This window comes from Gracilinanus agilis, chromosome 3 (genome assembly GCF_016433145.1).
Source record: "Gracilinanus agilis isolate LMUSP501 chromosome 3, AgileGrace, whole genome shotgun sequence".
Lineage (NCBI taxonomy): Eukaryota > Metazoa > Chordata > Mammalia > Didelphimorphia > Didelphidae > Gracilinanus > Gracilinanus agilis.
This window is the reverse complement of record NC_058132.1, coordinates 462559975-462578948: the sequence shown is the minus strand read 5'-3', so window position 1 is coordinate 462578948 and position 18974 is coordinate 462559975. Positions and strand designations below refer to the sequence as shown.

The following is an 18974-nucleotide window of genomic DNA, read 5'->3' as shown; positions in this document are numbered from 1 at the left end:
TCCTGAGTTTTGTCTCAGTTTATTCATCTGTAAAATTAGCTGGAGAAGAAAATTGCAAACCACTCTAGTATCTCTGCCAAGAAAATCCCAAACACGTCATGAAGAGTTGAACATGACTGAAACGGTACAACAATGATGGAGTATGATATCCTTTATGTAACAGTGGGGGAATGATTGCTTAGCCTGAGTGATAAATATATGTGTTTTATATAGAAATAAGAAAACAGATGATCTGAATATGGTAAAGGACAGTTTAAAAAGGCAATGAGACATAAAGTTTATATATAAAAAGAATTGGTATAAAAATTTGGGGAATGGCATGATGAAAATATCTACTTCCCTAGTTATTTAAGATAATTTGTTTGCCCCATTATAGCCTATTGGGAAATGAAAATGTATTCCTATTTCTACAAATATGTTGGAATTCCACAGGTTTATATTTCTTAATGGGGAACAAATTGTTAGCAATATTTTAATTTGCCAAGGATTGAAATATTGATGGAAGGTTTTTCTTCAATCAACAAATGATATCCGGGGAAGAGAAAAAGTAAGCACAATTTACCATTTTTGTTATCATTTTCCCTGGCTGTGGATATTAGCCAGATCTTGATCTTGTGACATATTTACTTTAAAATAAAAATCTGTCACTAATATGAATAGAGGTAGGTATGTGGTTCAGTGGATAAAAATGAGAACCAATATGTCATTTCATACCTTCTCAGATTTCCTTTAAGTAAGGGTACAAGATTAAGTAAAAGGGCAGCTAGTGGGTTAGAGTATTGGATAGAATATTGGGCCTTGAGTCAGGAAGATCTGAGTTCAAATTCAGTCTCAAGATAGTTATGCAACCTTGACAAGTGACATTAGGCAAGTCACTTAGCCTTTGTTTGCTATAAATTCCTTAACTGTAAAATGGTGATAATAGCAGCTACCTCACAGGGTTATTATGAGAATCAAATGAGATAGTATTCACAAAATGTTTACCACAGTTCCTAACACACAGGCACTTTATAAATATTTTTTCTTAAATAATGAGTTAAAGGAACTGGTGCTTTTTCTTGAAAAGTGGAAATTGTGCTTCAAAAATTATTTTTTAGGGGCAGCTGGATAGCTCAGTGGATTGAGAACCAGGCCTAGAGATGGGAGGTCCTGCGTTCAAATCTGGCCTCAGACACTTCCCAGCTGTGTGACCCTGGGCAAGTCACTTGACCCCCATTGCCTACCCTTACCACTCTTCTGCCTTGGAGCCAATAAACAGTATTGACTCCAAGACGGAAGGAAAGGATTTAAAAAAAATAATTTTTTAATTATCTGTGTAAACATACTATTTTCTATTGCTTCATTTTTGGAGGTGGTAGTAATAATGTTTTGTTATTATTATGTCACTTCAGCTATATCTGATTCTTTGTGACCCATCTGGGGTTTTCTTGGCAAAGATACTGGAGTAGTCTGCCATTTTCTTTTCTAGTTCATTTTATAGGTGAGGAAACTGAGGCAAAAGGGTTAAGTGACTTGCCCAGGGAATAAATGTCCTGACTCCAGGTCTGGGGGCTATCCACTCTATCTATTGTGCCACCTATTTTCCCAAGTAGTAATGGGAAAGGTCTGAATTCAATTGGTATGGGGTAATTCTTACATATTTGTCCTTTTCAAAATAACCAGTTGTTTGATCATGTGGAACTCTGGAACCAGTTTATGAGTATGATCTGAGATTCTAATTGCTCTCAGTAAAACTAACAAATAAAAATCAAGTTCATTTATTGAAACAAGTGTTGGAGGCCTCCCACTTCTCAAAAAGCTTGACTTCCCTCTCCTAAGGCACTTCTACATAGTCTGAGACAAGCCTGGAATACTGAGAGTGAGATGTTCACAATAACACTGCTGCTTTGTGTCAGAGTTGATCTTGAACCTATGTCCCTAGAACTCTTAGGGTGACTTGATATACAAGCCATTCAGGGATAATTACTATTATACAATATATTGCCAATGCTCTCAGACTATAACTTCTTGAAATAAGGGTACTATAAATGGATGGGATTTTAATAATAAACTCTTGTCCGTTCTCCACACCTAATAAAATCTACTCACAGTATGAAACTAGTAATTGCTGTTTATTGACTATAGGAACATGTTATTCTCTTTATCTGGAAAATAAAGTACTATTATGCTAATGCAGGTATAAAGTCTTTCCTTTCCCTAATTATAGCCACCAAAAACAGATATGCAATGATAAGATTTATATTATTTCCCCATAAAATTGAACAATTCTTCTGATGAATTAGTGCAGCAAGAAAGAAAGGATTTCATTCTGGAGATAGCTGTCCATTTTTAACAATAACTATATTTTTCATTTAGGAAACAGGATGTATTGACTTAAGAAGGAAATGAGGTGAAGGAATGCAGGTCACCTTAGCAGCTTGACTGAAGATGGAAGGATATAATATATACATGAATAACACTTGCCTTTTTCTACATGATTTGACGATAAAAATGCAAAAGTCCTAGAATGGTCTGTTTGCTTGGGAGGGGGAAAGTCATTAATTTATAAAATCTGATTGATGGAAAGGTTTCAGAGAAGCTATGATTTAAGATAAAACAACAACAGCAACCAAGCATTAAGAGGCCCATGGAGATTTTATTCAACTCAGGATAATAAAAAAGATAATGATGATTACTACCAAAGGCCAAATCCCATAGCTACAAACCATCTTTGTAAAATTAGAAGATTTCCAAACTTTGGCTGATAGTTCACTGTTTCCCAACAATATTCAATACAATTCCATTCTAGTGCAATAAAATAATTTTGACAGCATCCTGGAACTCCTGGAAATGGGATCTGACTCATCATAACATTTTTAAAAATCAAGTTAGTGATTTACAGTGATGTTCATACTTTTCAAAATAATCCGTTTGATGTTCCAGAGACACATAGCCAAGTTGTTTATTTTTCATTTCAGCAGACACCAAGGAAAAATGTTTCCATCTTTATTGCTGTCAGAGAGCGTGCGTGCACACACACACTCACTCTCTCTCTCTCTCTCTCTCTCTCTCTCTCTCTCTCTCTCTCTCTCAATGTAGGTATATCTACTGACACACAGCCACATTGTTGCATTGTTATTTAGTTGTTCAATATTGTCTGACTCTTCCTGATCCCATTTAGGGTTTTCTTGGCAAAGATATGGAAGTAGTTTGCCATTTCCTTTTCTAGCTCATTTTATAGATAAAGAAACTAAGGCAAAAAGGGTTGAATGACTTACCTAAGGTCACACAACTAAGAAGTATATGAAGATGGATTTAAATTCAGGTCCTCTTGACTCTGGACCTGACAGTCTATCTAATGTATCACCAATTTGTCCCCATATACTTACACATACACAAATACATATAAAATCTTTCCACAAAGACCTTATAGAATTCCAGTGATTTAAATAATAAAAACAAAAAGATCTGAATAATGCTAGGTTGTGCCTGTGGAATGTTAAATAATACCATTCAAAGAATATCTTCATATTTTGGACTCTCCAGGAGTCCAAAAGTACCCCAGAATCACTTTGAAGGGATACTTTTAAACATTTACTTTTAGTTCCGGAGTTTATGGATCTGATGAAAGGCCATTTCTATTGCCACTGAAACTGGAAGTAAATTAAAAACGAAAAGATCTTGGAGGAGTACATCAGGCGTACCCCAAGGATGTACTGTATGAATCTGTCCTGCCCTGTCTAGGGAAAGCAAAAAAACAACCTTCTGCCAGCAAATCAGGAAAGAGACAGGAAATGTGCAGACAGTAGGACTAGCAACTATGAGAAAAATGAATTAAGAAGCCATTAATAATGAACCATATGAGGATCAGAGTGGCAAACAGTGGAATGATAAATGTGCAACATGAGGAGAAAAGAAAGCCCAGTGGTCCATGGTAATACTGGGTTTTAAATGTGTGATAAGCAGAAATCCACACATAGTGAGTCACTCAAAGTAGACAATAATAACCCAGTGTCATAAAGAAAGCCTTAGATGAAGTATGGAAAACTTCAGAACATTTGCTAAAATAATCAGAGACCTGTACTGTCATTTTTAGTATCTGGAAGTTTACAATGTCATTATTTATAAATGTGAATAATTAATGACCGGTAGAGATTACAAAGACAAAATGGTTGAAGCTTTGGTTCTGATTTCCATCAAAAGTTTGTACTTATTTTCCACACAACAGACTCAGATACTGACAATAGCTCTGCTTTCACCAAAGGGTTTCCCTCCCCACTCTTCTGTGTGCAGTTATGCTTTAGATTATACCTTGTTTACATAGTTTCTTTTGCTTCTTGCTTTTTCCAAAGGTCATATATTCCTTTTCCTAGGGGTTTAAAAAGGTTGGACACTGATTCATCATTAGCCCTTTAACAGAGATTGCCCTTTAGATTCCTTGCAAAACAGATGAAAATGTTGTTGCTACTATTTTTCTTAGCATCTAAGTCCTTAGGACTGAAATGAGGATTTTCTAAGGGGCATTCATAAATTTCTATCTGTGTGTAAAGAAAAGGTGAATAGGTGGTTTGCTGGATTGAGAGCCAGCTCTAGAGACAAGAGGTCCTGGGTTCAAATCTGACCCCAGACACTTCCCAGCTGTATGACCCTGGACAAGTCCCTTAACCCCCATTGCCTAGCCTTTACCACTCTTTTGCCTTGGAACTAATACATAGTACTGATTCTAAGGTGGAAGGTTAGGGTCTTTTATTAAAATAAATAAATGGAATTTTTTAAAAAGAAAGAAAAGGAAAAGAGGTATAAAGGGTGATGGGGAGAGGGAAGGAGGGAGGGAGGGAGAGAGAGAAAGAGAAGGAGAGAGGGAGAGAGAAAGAGAAAGAAAAGGAGAAAGGGAGGGAGAGAGAGAAAGAGAAGGAGAAAGGGAGTGAAGGAAANAAGGAAAGAAAGAGAGAGAAAGAGAGAGAAAAGGAGAAAGGGAGGGAAGAAAAGAAAAAGAGAGAAGAGAAAGAGAGAAAGAGAGAGAGAAGGAGAAGGAGGAGAAGGAGAAGGAGAGGGAGAAGGAAAAGGAGAGGGAGAGGGAAAAGGAGGAGAGGATGGATCCTTAAGAGATTTTGGGAAGATAATGACTGCTGTAATAATTGTTGTTTGTCCCATAGCCATCAAATATTAAACACTTACTAAGTATCAGGCCCTTCTGTCCATCATGTTAAAGCCACTATAAGTTGTCCATCCAAATGTGGTTATGAGCATCTTCCCCTTGTTCCATGAATCCAAATTTGGTGACTGTTATATATTTACATAATATCTCTTTGCTTACTAGTCTTGGCTCTGTTGTCTCTGGCATGTATTTTAAAGGTTGCTTTTTAAAGGCTAACTTCTCAGTCGATCTTGCTAAGATAGATTTATAGGACAGATCAAAAATGGTGTAGTAAAGGGAATAATCTTGACTAATTTCCCCATATTCCCCTCTAAACAATTTTAAAATAGGTGTCAGATCAAACTCTAAAGTGGCATAATCAACAAAAGGTAGAGGTGAGACATTTTTCCAGTTCATGACAACTTAGGATAGCAGAAGGAGAGGTCTGTCGCTGGGGTGGGAGCTGATGGGAGCGCAGTGTGGCTGGCAACACTAGGTAAGCAGTGTCAGGAGCTCTCATCACCCAGAACTGGTAGGAGGATTGAACATCTAAAACACGGAATATTTGAAAGCAGAGATTGTAGGTGACTTCTGTGCTAGCACTCAGTGCAGGATCTGCCTATTACCAAGTCCAAGTCATAGTTCTGGAGTGAAGAAGAGTGTTAGCAATCACAAGAGAATAGGACCCTCATTCTGAGTAACAGTTCTAGGGAGGAGAGGAGTTGTGGTCATGAGAACGTAGGGGCCCCAAACTAGAGTATAAACCAGGAGAATAGTGACCACACTTCTCCCCAGATCAAATTGTCTTGGAGGCACCTAAAACTTAACTATAAAAATAGCTGAGTAAAAGAACCTGAAGGTTAAGACAGTGATACTTTGCTCCCACTCCTCAAGTAAGCAGAGCCCAATTCTAACATAAAGTTTAAAGTCAAGGAAGAAGCTGGGGAGGAAAGGATGAAGGAAAGAAGGAGGAAGAGAATTTGGAACTTAAAACTTTTTTAAATGAATATTAAAATTTGTATTATAGGAAAATCTTGAACCCCTAAACACTATATTGCCCAGAGTCCCTTTCTGTATTACCTAGAATGCTTTTCCTTTTTTTTGTGTGTGTGGTCACATTTGTATAAGTTCTGAGGCCTCATTCTTTCTCTCTTGCTCTGGTGAGTAGGCTGAATACATAGGTATCTTAATTTAGTTATTATTAATAAAACTTTATTAAATATAATATTTAGTTATGGGATATCAATTTAAAAACCCACAAATTGTTTCTATATATAAGTGGGGAGAAATAAAATATTATAAAAAAAGAAATCGACTAGAAAAATGGTAGTGACGGGGAAGCTGAAGATAATAAATTCAGAAGAAAATAATAATGTGAAAACCTCTAAAAGTAAAAAAGTGGATAGCAGAACAGATTAGTAACCCAAATCTACCAGATATTATTTAAAAGAAACACGTTTTAAGATAGCAATTATATCATGTTTTTTGTCTTAAATATTATCTTACTCACTTGATCCTTACAACAACTGTGTGAATTAGATACAACTATTATTATTATCTTCACTTTATAGATGAGGAAACTGAAGTACATAGAAGGTCAAGTGACTTGCCTGAGGTCATTTCAGCTAGTATGTGTCTATTTGTAGGATCTAAATCCAGGTTTTTCTATCTCCAAACCTAGCAACAGACTGTCTTTTGCCTTTTTTGTATCCCCAGGGCTTAGTGCAGTGCCTGATACATAGCAGATGCTTAATAAATGTTTATTTATTGATTGATTAATAAAACCTCTCTGTCTCTAGCCTACTCCTAACTCTCCCCTTAGTCAAAGATGATACTGAAGAGAATCAAAGGGAAAGCGCAACACATACAGAAATTAGATGGTTCAACTTCTTTGTCGGACACTTAGTAGTTATGTGACCCTAGGCAAATCATTTGAATTTTCTTGGCCTCAGTTTCTCCATTCATAAAATAATGATAAACAGCACCTCCTTTATGGGGTTGTTGTAAAGATCCAATAAGAGGGCATATCCAAAGCACTTTGTAAAAGCATCATAGAAATGCTAGCTATTATTTTTGTTATTGTTATAAAATAGTAGCTAGTTTATCAGTCATTAGGCCAGTGGAAAGAGTAATTTTATCAACAGGCAAGTTAAAAAGGTAGCTTGGACCTTTTTGGTACCATTACAATCTGTAAGGACAGGTTTTGCTTCCAGAACTGAATTTCCTGTTTGTTGTAGGCAGGATCTCATTGAAGCGATGAAAATATCCTCCAAAAGACCAAATGGGGCAAATTTGAGAAAATGAGGCAGAAGCCAGGAGAACATCCCTCAGTTTTCCTAGATAGGGATCATTGAAGCTGCTGAAGACATCCTTGGGTTCCAGGATTTAGAGGAGAATAATTTACAACACATTAGAAGGCAGTTTGTAAAAGGGAGCAGCTTGCCAGTCAAAACTTATTTTAGGAGGCAATGTCCATATTGGGAGAGCTTTGGTCTAGAGCAGTGATGGGCAAACTATGGCCTGCGGAGCAGATGGGGGGGGGACCTTGAAATGATCTATCTGGCAGTGTGACATTATTCCTAATCTGACGAATACAATGAGTAGGATACAATACAATGAAACTTTGAAAGAGTTGCCTTAGAAACAGATGAGCATTTCCTTGCCTTTGGCCCCCTCTTTAAAAAGTTTGCCCAGCACTGGTCTAGAGGAATCGAGAAAGACATCTACTTATGTTTATTCTGGTCACAAAGAGGAAACTAGGGAGAAAGATGAAATCAGAAAGGAACTCAAACAACAACTTAAAGAGGCTAACACCACAATAAAGCAAAAAGAAATAGACAAAATAAAGAACTTAGCCACATTGCAGGCATACAACCCTAGAAGAGAATACCAGCAAAGCACACAAACACTGCAAAGAAATGTTTCTTATGTGGAAAGATTGGGTACATAGTCAGATTTTGTAATTTAAAAGCCCAGTTAGATCTAAAGAATAATAAAAAGAGATCCAACAACAACAACAACAACACAAGATATCACTACACAAAAAATCATGGTCAGTGCTGTGATCATAATTGCAAGAGATCTCAACAAGCCCTGGATTTAAAGACTATACAGGCATACATTGCACAGGGTGTGAAACCCAAGTTTTCACAAGTTGTATCAGGGTCAAACAGAAATTCCAACTTATGAAGCCTGGGAGATCTCAGAGCAAAGGTCACCCTGCTTCCTGATTTTCCCCTGGGATCCTGAGTGGTGGCATCTAGCAAAGAGAGATCAATAAATAGTCCTGTGCCAAGGAAGAGGAGAAAGTTTGATATCTGGTGGATAGCGTTTCAAGCAAACCCTCCCTACTTGGTACCTGAGACCACCTTGGCTCTTGGCATCCAGAGATCATCAATGGATTGCAGTGAGAATCCCAAAGCCACAACGCCCCTAGCTGAGCTGCTCAAGCCTGGCAGGTTCCAGGTCTGAGGCAGTCACCCAGAGACTCTACTGCTCCTTGGGCCCTGTCAGTTTAGATTACTAAGTTAGTGTAGAAATAAGTCTTTCCTTTCCCTGTGGGTTATGTCATTAGATATAAGGTTTTAGAGTAGACATCCCTATCCAACCTTTTAGTTGTTCATAATTAAACCTAGTTATATCCTGTTACCTTGTCTGTTGGATTCAAAGCCTCTGGCCCAGGGTGACAGTTGGACAACTGTTCCTTTTTCAGTTAAGAGCAGCTTGGCTGTTCTGATCCCCATGTCCAGGTCTAGTCTCTCATAAACCCCAGTGTGTGTACTCACAATCACCTAGTTTTATTTAATATCCCTGGTGACCTCATTTCCTTTACTTATATTTCCTACACTATGTATTAAATTGTATAATATGTACATAAATATCTGTAAAAATTTATAAATACAAGTAGCATAGGTTGACAATTCAGTCATAGGTTTGAAAATATAGTATAGTTTTAGGTATATAGGACAGGAAATATTGTATAGGATAGAGTAGAGACTTAGGGAAATATATTTTAACAAGTATAAGTTAGCTTGAGGGTTAAGTATAAGCATAAGATAGATTGTTACATTTAGGTAAGAATAGAATTAGGTCATATTATTAGAACAGATAGTTGGAAAAAAGATTAATTGTAGTGATTAGGATAACATTGTGTTTATGAAAGATAGATAGAATAATTGCATAGGAATAAATATTGATAGAAATTGTATTAGTTGGAGATTGCAAAAGTAGGTATTATTATTAGTAAGCATTGAGTTGAAACATTTATTTTACTTTTTGTATCATTGTTATAAACCTCAAATATTTCCTTTACCCAAACTTTCCTTTAAAATCTCTTAGAGTAGTTAGTTTAGCATAGAATTAGAGTGGAAAAGAAAGTTAGGGAAATTTATTATTTTGGGGGAAAATTAGTTAGGAATAGGGAACACAATAGCATTGGTAAGTATTCAAGGTGTTGACTTTTGGAAGGTCACAAACCAAAAAAAAAGGGGAGGTGAAATATAAGGAAAGGTTTGCAAAAGAACAGTTTGGAATATTTGGAAAAGAAGTGATTGACAAGAGCAGTGTTGAGCAGAGGAGAAAAGGATTGTGGGAAGGAAAGAATCTTGGTGGAGGTTTTCGGTCTTTGAGCTTGGAGAAGAGAAGGACTCTTGACCATCCCAGGAATGAGAGGAGACTATCTGAAGGTTTCCTTGGACATCTGAATACCACAAAGACCTGTTGCCATTCCTGAATTCCTCTGATACCATCCTGAAAGAGTTCTAGGATCTATCAGTGGTCAAATGGTCAGCGAATCCAGCAGGCCACTGGGCCAGCTGTGAAGACTCTCAATCTGTCCTGCCTTACTATAGAGACCCCATATCATATTATTGATCTGTTATATTACTTTAGGATTAAGATATAGGGGAGGGAAGGAGGATTTCTGGCCTGGCTGCTTGGTTTGACCAGTGAAGAAGAACCTTGTCATTTCAGGCTAGATTAGGGACACCTCTCACCACTACCCTCTCCCATCCTAATAGTAATAATAATCAATAGCCTTTTCTGAGCAGTCAGATAGTAGTGTTCCTGTGAATACAGGGAAACAGAGGGAAGAAGAGGGTAAAGGGAAAGGCTATTTGTTAATATCTTGGCTTCATAAGTCCAAAGCCACTGGCTGTTCAGCCTTAACCTGGCAAGGTTGTGATCTGAAGGGGGTTTCTTGGGGTCAAGGCATGTAAGCCAAGCCCTGGAGAACTAACAACATCAGCCCCTAGAGGAATCCCTTACCAGGTCTCCTACACTTGCCCATCTCTATCAGTATACCCCTTTCACAGAGAATATCCCCTTTATTCCTTCCAGTAAGGGTGAAGAGAGTTGCCCAGACAGACTTCATCACACAAGCCTAAGTCAATTAACATCTTGAACTCTCTGAATAATCATCCTTACAAGTTATATTGATAAAATTACTCCCCATTCCATGCACATATTCGTTATTCCTGCCTGAGTAGAATATACTGGTAGATTGAGGAGACTTTTCTTTTCTTATATGTCTATAGACTGTCTTTGTTTTTTTCTTATCCAACACTTCTATTGTGTCTAAACTTCTCAATTTTTATCCTTTTGGGATTTTTGTTATCTGTTGATTATTTCATTTTCTGTTGACATTTAATGTCAAAGAACTATAAAAAGTGTCAATTTATTACTATTGCAATGTTCCACTGCTTCACAACTCTTATATAACCATGCCCTTAAGCTGTAAAAAGAATGATGTAATATGATTTAAGCAGAAAAAACCTTGCCAGAACTTATTAAACAATAACAACAATAACAATTGATTTTATGTATATAATAAATATGAACTACATAATTGTCTTTGAGATCACTATGAAATAATCTAATTCACATACTGAAGCATTATAAAAAAACCTAACTTAGTTTAGCTTTCCAGCTAGAAGAACATGTTAGATTTTAAAGCCCTTGGGAGAATCAGGGGTGGAAGTGAGATTACTCTTGGGGAAAGATTGGAGAAAAAGCTTGTTCATTTTTAAATCATGAAAGCAGTTTCTAGAAATAAAAAAGGACCCACAGACTTTGGATTCCCGAGCATCTCAACAAGAGAAACTCAGAACTTGAAACTAAATCCTTAAGTCTTTACATGATATGTTTTCTTTATAAATATCGACTTGGAATTGGTGCTTGTAAAAACATAAGCTATAATAGAGGTTAAATGTTTAGATGGGAAGGAAGAAAGCAATATTACTATTGTCCTGCCATTAAAAAATGACATTTATAACAAAACACAGAACATGATTCATTTTATCAGACCAATTAATATATGGAGCATTTATGAACCACACCCTCTCCACTGGGAGAGTAATTCCATTCTGAAAAGCTGTTCAACTTTATTTTTAGATGATCCAGTGAGAAGGGTCATTCAGAATTTCCTGTTTTTTTATTCTCTGGCTCTTAAACTGAAACGATTATCATTTTTACATGTGCAGCTGTTAGGAACCCAAATGCTAATATTCAAGCAAAAGGAAACAATATGAAACTCTTGGTTCTGTGCCAAAATAGCACACTGTTCCTATCCCAGAACACTTAGGCAATGCCTGTCAAAGTTTCCATATAGTTACCATAAATATAAACTTCTAGTAGAGGGAAGTGAGTGCTAGACTTGCAGTTGGGGAAAGACTTGGATTTTAATACTGGCTCTGTTACTTACTGGTCTGGCAGTCTGGGGAAGCCTATCCACCCCTTCTCAGAATATTTTCATATACGTAAATAATATACATGAGGTTCTAAAGAAATCCAATTATGTTGAAATGCATCTATCTATCTATCTATCTATCTATCTATCTATCTATCTATCTATCTATCTATCTATCTATCTATCTATTAATGGNTATCTATCTATCTATCTATCTATCTATCTATCTATCTATCTATCTATTAATGGGACACTCCAGACTAAGGAGTCTCACTTTATACAAACCACTTAAACTTATCTGAGCCTCAGTTTCCCCATCTGTAAAATGGGGGGAAATAATACTTGTAAAACTAACTGCATAGGTTTTTTGGAAGGGAAGTATTATGCAAACTGTTGTGCCATGGAAATGTGAGTTGTGTTTTGTTGGGGTTGCTTTTTTTTTTTTTTTAATTCCACGGATGCCTTAAATTCATCATCTTTTGACATCAAACAGAACGGTTCACCATCTTCTAAAATCCTACTGGTAATGTGTACCCTCGAAAGAGTATTGAATGGGATTTTAAAGGTTTTTAAAAAAAATTTTTGTAAGCTTAAATTTAAAGCCTATTGGAGGAAAAGTAAGTCCCAGAGAAATTGTGAGAATGAGTATATAAAAGATGTAAACATTCTAACTGGCCTTGAGAATTTACAGTGGTCCCATTTATATTTATAGTCAGCTTATTCACATTCCTACCAGTGAGCCTGTCATGCCTCCTCTAAGACACAGACACAGACACACAGACACACACACACACACACACGAGCATCACAGTTAAGATCAAAATATCAATTTTTCTTCTAAAATGGTGTTCAGTCTGATGAGTTGAGCCTGTACATGTTCTTTGTGAGTTATTAGAACTTAAATCCTGAGAATTTTATTCCCCATATTACCACACTAGAATTTATTAACATTAAAACCAATTTTATTTTTAAAAATTAGAGTCTATTAGAAGCAGACCCTTCTATCTTTGCTCCTCATATATACCTATTAAAATCCCAATCATCATAATAATACTTATATTATATATTGGCAGGGGCGTATGTTGAGAGGCAATGGGGCTATAGTTGAAATATGCTATATCTTAAGTACAAAGACAAGGGTTTGAATCTCACCTTTGATATTGTGTGACCTTGGGCAAATCATTTAACCTCTCTCAAACTCAGTTTCCTCACCTGTAATATGGGGGTAATAATACAGTTCCCATCTCACAGGGTTACTATAAGAATATACGGAAATAATGCATGTATGTAATGTGTGTGCATGTATATACACACATATACTATATATATATGTACCACAGATAAATTCACACATAAACTTTATTTATATAAATATGTATAAATATCATTTCTTTTCAAATGGTTTTGGCTAAAGCTTTTCTCAGTTTCCCTTAATGCTAGTGTCTTTCCTTTTGTGATTACCTCCAATTTATCATATCTATATCTTGGTTCTACATTGTTGTTTGCATGTGGTCTCTCTCAGTAGACTGTGAGCTCCTTAAAGGCAGGGACTATGTTTTTGTCTTTCTTATTCTTAGTGCTTAGCACAGTGTTTGGCACTTAACAAATACTTATTGACTTTACATAAAGATTATCAATTCAACAAGTATTTATTAAGATCCTACTAGTTTCAGACAATGAGTTAGGCAATGGGGTTACAAAAACAAAGAAGAAAGTCTTTCTCAAGGGGTTGATATTCTGTTGGAGGAGCTTAGGACCTTGGAAAACATCTAGTCCAAGTCCTTATTTAACATATGAGAAAACTAAAACCCAGAAAGCTGACATGATTTCCCCTAGACCACAAACATACTAAAGAGCAATGCAGGCACCCATGTCCATTGATATTAAATCCAAAACTTTTTTATCACAACTTGACAAAATTTTAAAATAAAATAAATGCATTTGGAGCTATACCTTCAAGTATAGGAATGTGGAGACAACATCGCTGATTACTGTTAGAGTACATTATATTAGGGCTCTCTCTATCTAAGAGTCAATGGTTTAGAAAGCCCTTAATAATTTGTGCCCTTTGTTTATAGAGATACCTCCCTTCCACCCTTATCCAACTCACATTTCTTTAATAATATCAATGGCACACAATAATTTAATTCTTTAAGATTTACAGATCATTTTAAATTTCATTTGATTCTTACAATAGTCCTGTGAGTTAGGTGCTATTATTATCTCTGTTTTATAGATGAGGAAACCAATATGCTAAGATGTGATATGATTTGCCTGGACTCTTATGGCCAGCAAGTGTCTGAAGCAGTAGCCAGACATACTAAGTCATCCCAACTCTAAGCCCAGTATTTTTTCTGTTATCTTGAGTCCTTAAAGTGTTTTCCTCACAAAAACTCTATGAGGTAGGAAGGAAGTTCAAGTATCATAATTCTCACTTTGCTAATGAAGATAATGGCAAGGTCACTTGGTCAGTTATTTACATGGTGAGTTGCAAAGCTGAGACTTGGATCCAGGTCTTAATTGTAGGAGCAGTGTGAAATATGCAATACAGAAACAAAATCATTGGGGTTATTCCTACAGTCAATTGCTAAGTTCTACCTACAGGAAAATGAAGTCAACTTACTGGACAGATATGTCTCTCTGGGTTTAAACAATTTTATTTGGTTATTGCTCATTCTGACTACATATGCATAATATGTATATATCTGTGTATATATTTATACAGTGAGAGAAATATATACATATGTATACATGTGTATTTATCTTCTAACTATTTTGGATTCAACAAAGAAACATTTAGTCTTTTTGATTCATGTGTAATTAGCCATGGCAAAGCGAAATACACCGATATGGTCCGTTTTGACCTAATTTCAATGTGTCTGTATCTGTCAAAGGGAGACTTAAAAGTGCACTTATATTTGTTATTCTAAACCTCTCAAATACCAATTAACACCATTATTTCTGAATAGAAGATATAGAAAAAGAAGACTGTATAGCGAGCCTTGAGTCTGATGTAGCTTGCTTTAAAAAAAAAAAAGAAAAAATCAAGCATCTTAAGTTTCATGGTTGTCCTGCTTGTCTTTGTCTCACTTGGAATGTCTTTCCATTCTTTTCTGTGGCTTAAAAAATTCTTTAATCACTCTTTTTCTTTTTTGCCCCTTAGGATGGCTTAGTCTTTTGGACTAGTAGAAGCCACAGAATAGACTTGGATGGTAACATTTAAACAGCTACACACTGATAGACATTCATACATCATATAAATATACACATATGTAGTATGATATGAAAAAGTAATGTATGAGTACTGAGTATGTGAAGTTGGGCTAGATGATTTCTAAGGTTCCTTCTAGCTCTAAATTTGAAGGGTTAAGCCAATTTTATCCTTATCCACAAGCTGTTTCCCCTTTCCCTGCTCACTCTTTCTTTCTCTCTGTCTCTGTCTCTTCCCTCTCTCCCCCTCTCTCCCCTCCTCTGTTCCTCCCTCTCTCTCCAGCTTTCTCCCCTCCTCCGTCCCTCCCTCCCTCTCTCCCCCTCCTCTCTCTCTCATATACACACATGTAAAATGAATATGCCTGTGGCTATTTAATACATTTAGTCTCAATTCAGTAAACTGGCCTGTATGGGAAATGAGGCACCATATTCTAACCAGTTAAATTCATGAGGTCAGTATATAGTTACTTTGATAATAAGCATAGTGAATAGAGTGCTATGTCTGAATTTAATAAGTTCTAGGTTCAAATCTGAACTCAGACATTCATTAGTTGTGTGACTTTATGCAAGCCACTTAACCCCTGTCTGCTTCAGTTTCCTTATCTGAAAAATGGGGATATTTTTTTCAATTCTCAAAATGATAATGCAAGCTATTATTAACCCAGTTGACCCCAAGTAGTTAACCAATAAAGACCTGAATAGAGCATTTTATTTTAATGTATCTGAGCCATGTACAGAATTCATAAGATACAGAAATTCCACTAAATCTAATGCAAATGCTCAGAATAGTTCACTGAGTACTTTACCTCGGTCTTTGTTTTTCTCCTTTCCTAGTGAATCCAGTTTCTTTCTCAAAGACTTCTTTCTTTTCTGTCCATCTGTAAATATTAGAAAAATGAGAAATTTTAGCATAGGGTAAGTATTTATTTTTACTGGTTATAAATAATTTCTTTGAAAAAAATGAATTCACCTTATTAAAAACCTCATTCTATTAATTTGTTGGCCTGATCAAAATACAAATATGAATCCCCTAGAACCCTGTTGATTTTTAGAAAAGGATATATACAAACAATTTAGGTGAGGTGATCATGCCTTTTAACTTTCTTGTATTCAAGGAAAACGACTATTTCTTTTTAAAATTAATTCATTTCAAATAAATTATTTTTAGTTATTTTCATTATCCAGAAAGGATGCTCCAAATCAGTAATAATAAGAAAAATACAAATTAAAACAACTCTTAAATTTTATATCTCACTCAGCAAATTGGAAAGAATAACAATAAATAAAAATAGTCAATGTAAAAGAGGTTAAGGAAAGACAGGCACACTAATTACCAGAGGAACTGTGAATTGCTCGATGGTTCTGAAAGAGATTTGGAGTTATGAAAAGAATTTCATACTCATTATTTGACCTATATATTCCACTGCCAGGCATTTACATCAACAAATTTATTGCCCAAAAGAAAGGTTATATATACATTTAAAATATTTATAGGAGACCTTTTGTAGGAGTGATGAATTATCTGTCCATTAAATTGAGTGAATGATTAAACAAATTTGGCCTCCAAAGAATAAGTATCTTCCAAGGCTCTATCTTTGGTCCTATTTTCTTTTCTAATTGTTGTATATGAATATAATGGAATATTATTGTGTGACAAAAATCATGAGAAGTCAAGAACCAATGGAAAAAAGGAAAGTAGAAAGAGGAAAACAATATACATAATGACTATAATAATATAAATGGACAGAACAATACAAAACAATAGAAACTGAATGCTCTGAAATCATAATGTTCAGTTTTGGATGTAGAAAGGAGATGCAAGAAGACACGTCCTCATTCTTTTTTGCAGAGTTAGAAGACTATGAATGAAGAATCTTATTTGGAATATTAGACATTTTTGATATGTGGGTTAGTTGCATTGTTTTTCCCTCTACATTTTATTCTTCATTATAAGGGAACGTTTTAAAGGAGATAGAGATACAGGGGAACACATTGGATAATCTAGGTTATATAAAAACAAAAAAGTCAATAAAACTACTTTTAAAAATGAAACAGATACAATTTTTAAAAAAAGATTTCCAATTGCTATTTAACCAAAGTATCTGATTATATTGGTCCAAAAATGAAACAAAGTACTCCCAAATAAAACAAATTAACGAGAGATCTAAGTAAGAAGGTCTGAATGGATTAGAATAATCCATGGATAGATTTTATTCTAACCAACCAAGTGACTTGGTACTTGAAGTTGGGAACAATGCTATTCATTTCATATTTGTTGTTCTTCTCTGCCTATTTCCACAACAATTAATTTAAATTGCAAACTCCATGCCAACAAGAAATATGCCCCCACCCTTTTAAAATAAACTTTGATAATCAAGTTCTATTAGCTGCTTGATACTTAGTAAATTTTTGTTGATACTTATGGTAATATGTAAGATCTGAATTAAATAATTCTTCAAATCCACATAGAGAAATACAAATATGATAGAAAAATTCATTGGTATAATAAGAAAAAATGCTTCTAATAATAATCCTCTTGGATTTGATACACCTTAATTCCTATCAATTTTCTCCCAGCTGACTTTTCTCCTCATTTATAAGCCAAACCTAAATACCATTTTAGGGATTTAATTATGGGCTTCCGTGAAGGATTATAATATTTCAAAGTTGGAACATCACTCATAAGCCATCTAGTCCAGTCTCTGACTTTGCAGAGGTAATCTCCTCAATGTTGTCACCAAAAGGTCATCTAGCCTCTATCTTATTTTTTGTGTTATTGCAATGCCTATATCTGTACCCTTCTGTACAGTCAATGACTTGATGTCATCTACTGCTTTACAGTCTGTGAGATTTTCCCTATCCCATGACTTCAAAAAATAAAAAAAGGCAAAAGTGTATGTCCAAAATTAATTCTCTGCATTGGGATCTAGTCATCTTAACTAGCTGTTCAACAATGAAAAATTCACCTGAATCCTCTTGGCCTCAATTTCCTTATATGTGAAATGAGAAAAATAGACAAATGGCATTGTGGAAAAAGCACTGACTTGGAAATGAAAGAACCTAGGTTTATATTCTGCTTTCTGATAATTCATGCTTATGTAACCTTGGCCAAATCAGTTATTTTATCTGAAAAATGAGGAGGCTAGACTAGATCAGAAGTGTTTTAAGCTTTTCTATGTATGGTTGGTTCCTCTTTGGTTGTCTAGTGAAGCTTATATGAATCCCTTCTCAGAATGTTTTTAAGTGGTTGAGATAATTGCTAAATTTCAATTAGATGTCAGCAAAAAGAAAGATGCAATTTCCTCTCCTTTCAAATCTCGGGAAATCTATCCATGGAATTTTGTGGTGGGAGTGTGGGACTCCAAGTTACAAACCCCAGTTATAGATAGCCTACAGATTTCCAACTCTAAATCTAGGATCCAGTGACTTTTCAGGATGTCCATAGCTATGTGAACCTAGTCTTCTGTTTAATTTGTTTTTCTACTAATTTTAAAAAAGATAACAAAGGAAGGGAATAAGCATTTCATACAGCACCTAAGTGCCAGTCACTTTGCTAAGAACATTTTATAAAGATGATTTCATTCAATCCTCATAACAAAATTGTGAAGTAGGTGCTATTATTGCTCATATTTTTACCTGAGGCAGATAGAGGTGAAGTAACTTTCCTAGGGTCATACAGTCAATTAATTTTTGATGCTGGATTTAAATCAGGTGTTTCTGACCCCAGACTCAGCATCCTACATCCACTGAACTACTTAGATGCCTTTAAAATAGCCAACTAGTGGTCAGTTCTCTTACTACTTAGCTAGTCTGTGTCTGTACTCCAAGTCTTTCTAGCTTAATAGAATCTGGTACAGTTTGTCTAATGTTCATGTAGACTGGGAGAACCCAGAACCACTTCTATGCCCTGAAGAAGCAGTAGGATGTAGGACCAGATGTATCCTGCTTATGCAGTTCTCCTTT

At 35.5% G+C, this 18974-nt stretch overlaps 1 protein-coding gene across 3 annotated transcripts in view; it reads right to left on the bottom strand.

Moving 5' to 3' along the window:
- ARHGAP6 (Rho GTPase activating protein 6) overlaps nucleotides 1-18974 on the bottom strand; it is a 675366-nt gene that overhangs the window by 56732 nt on the left and 599660 nt on the right. For all 3 annotated transcript variants that reach the window (XM_044670378.1, XM_044670379.1, XM_044670380.1), the window contains exon 3: nucleotides 15818-15889. In XM_044670378.1, the coding sequence (XP_044526313.1) occupies nucleotides 15818-15889 (72 nt within the window). The remainder of the gene's footprint in view (nucleotides 1-15817; nucleotides 15890-18974) is intronic.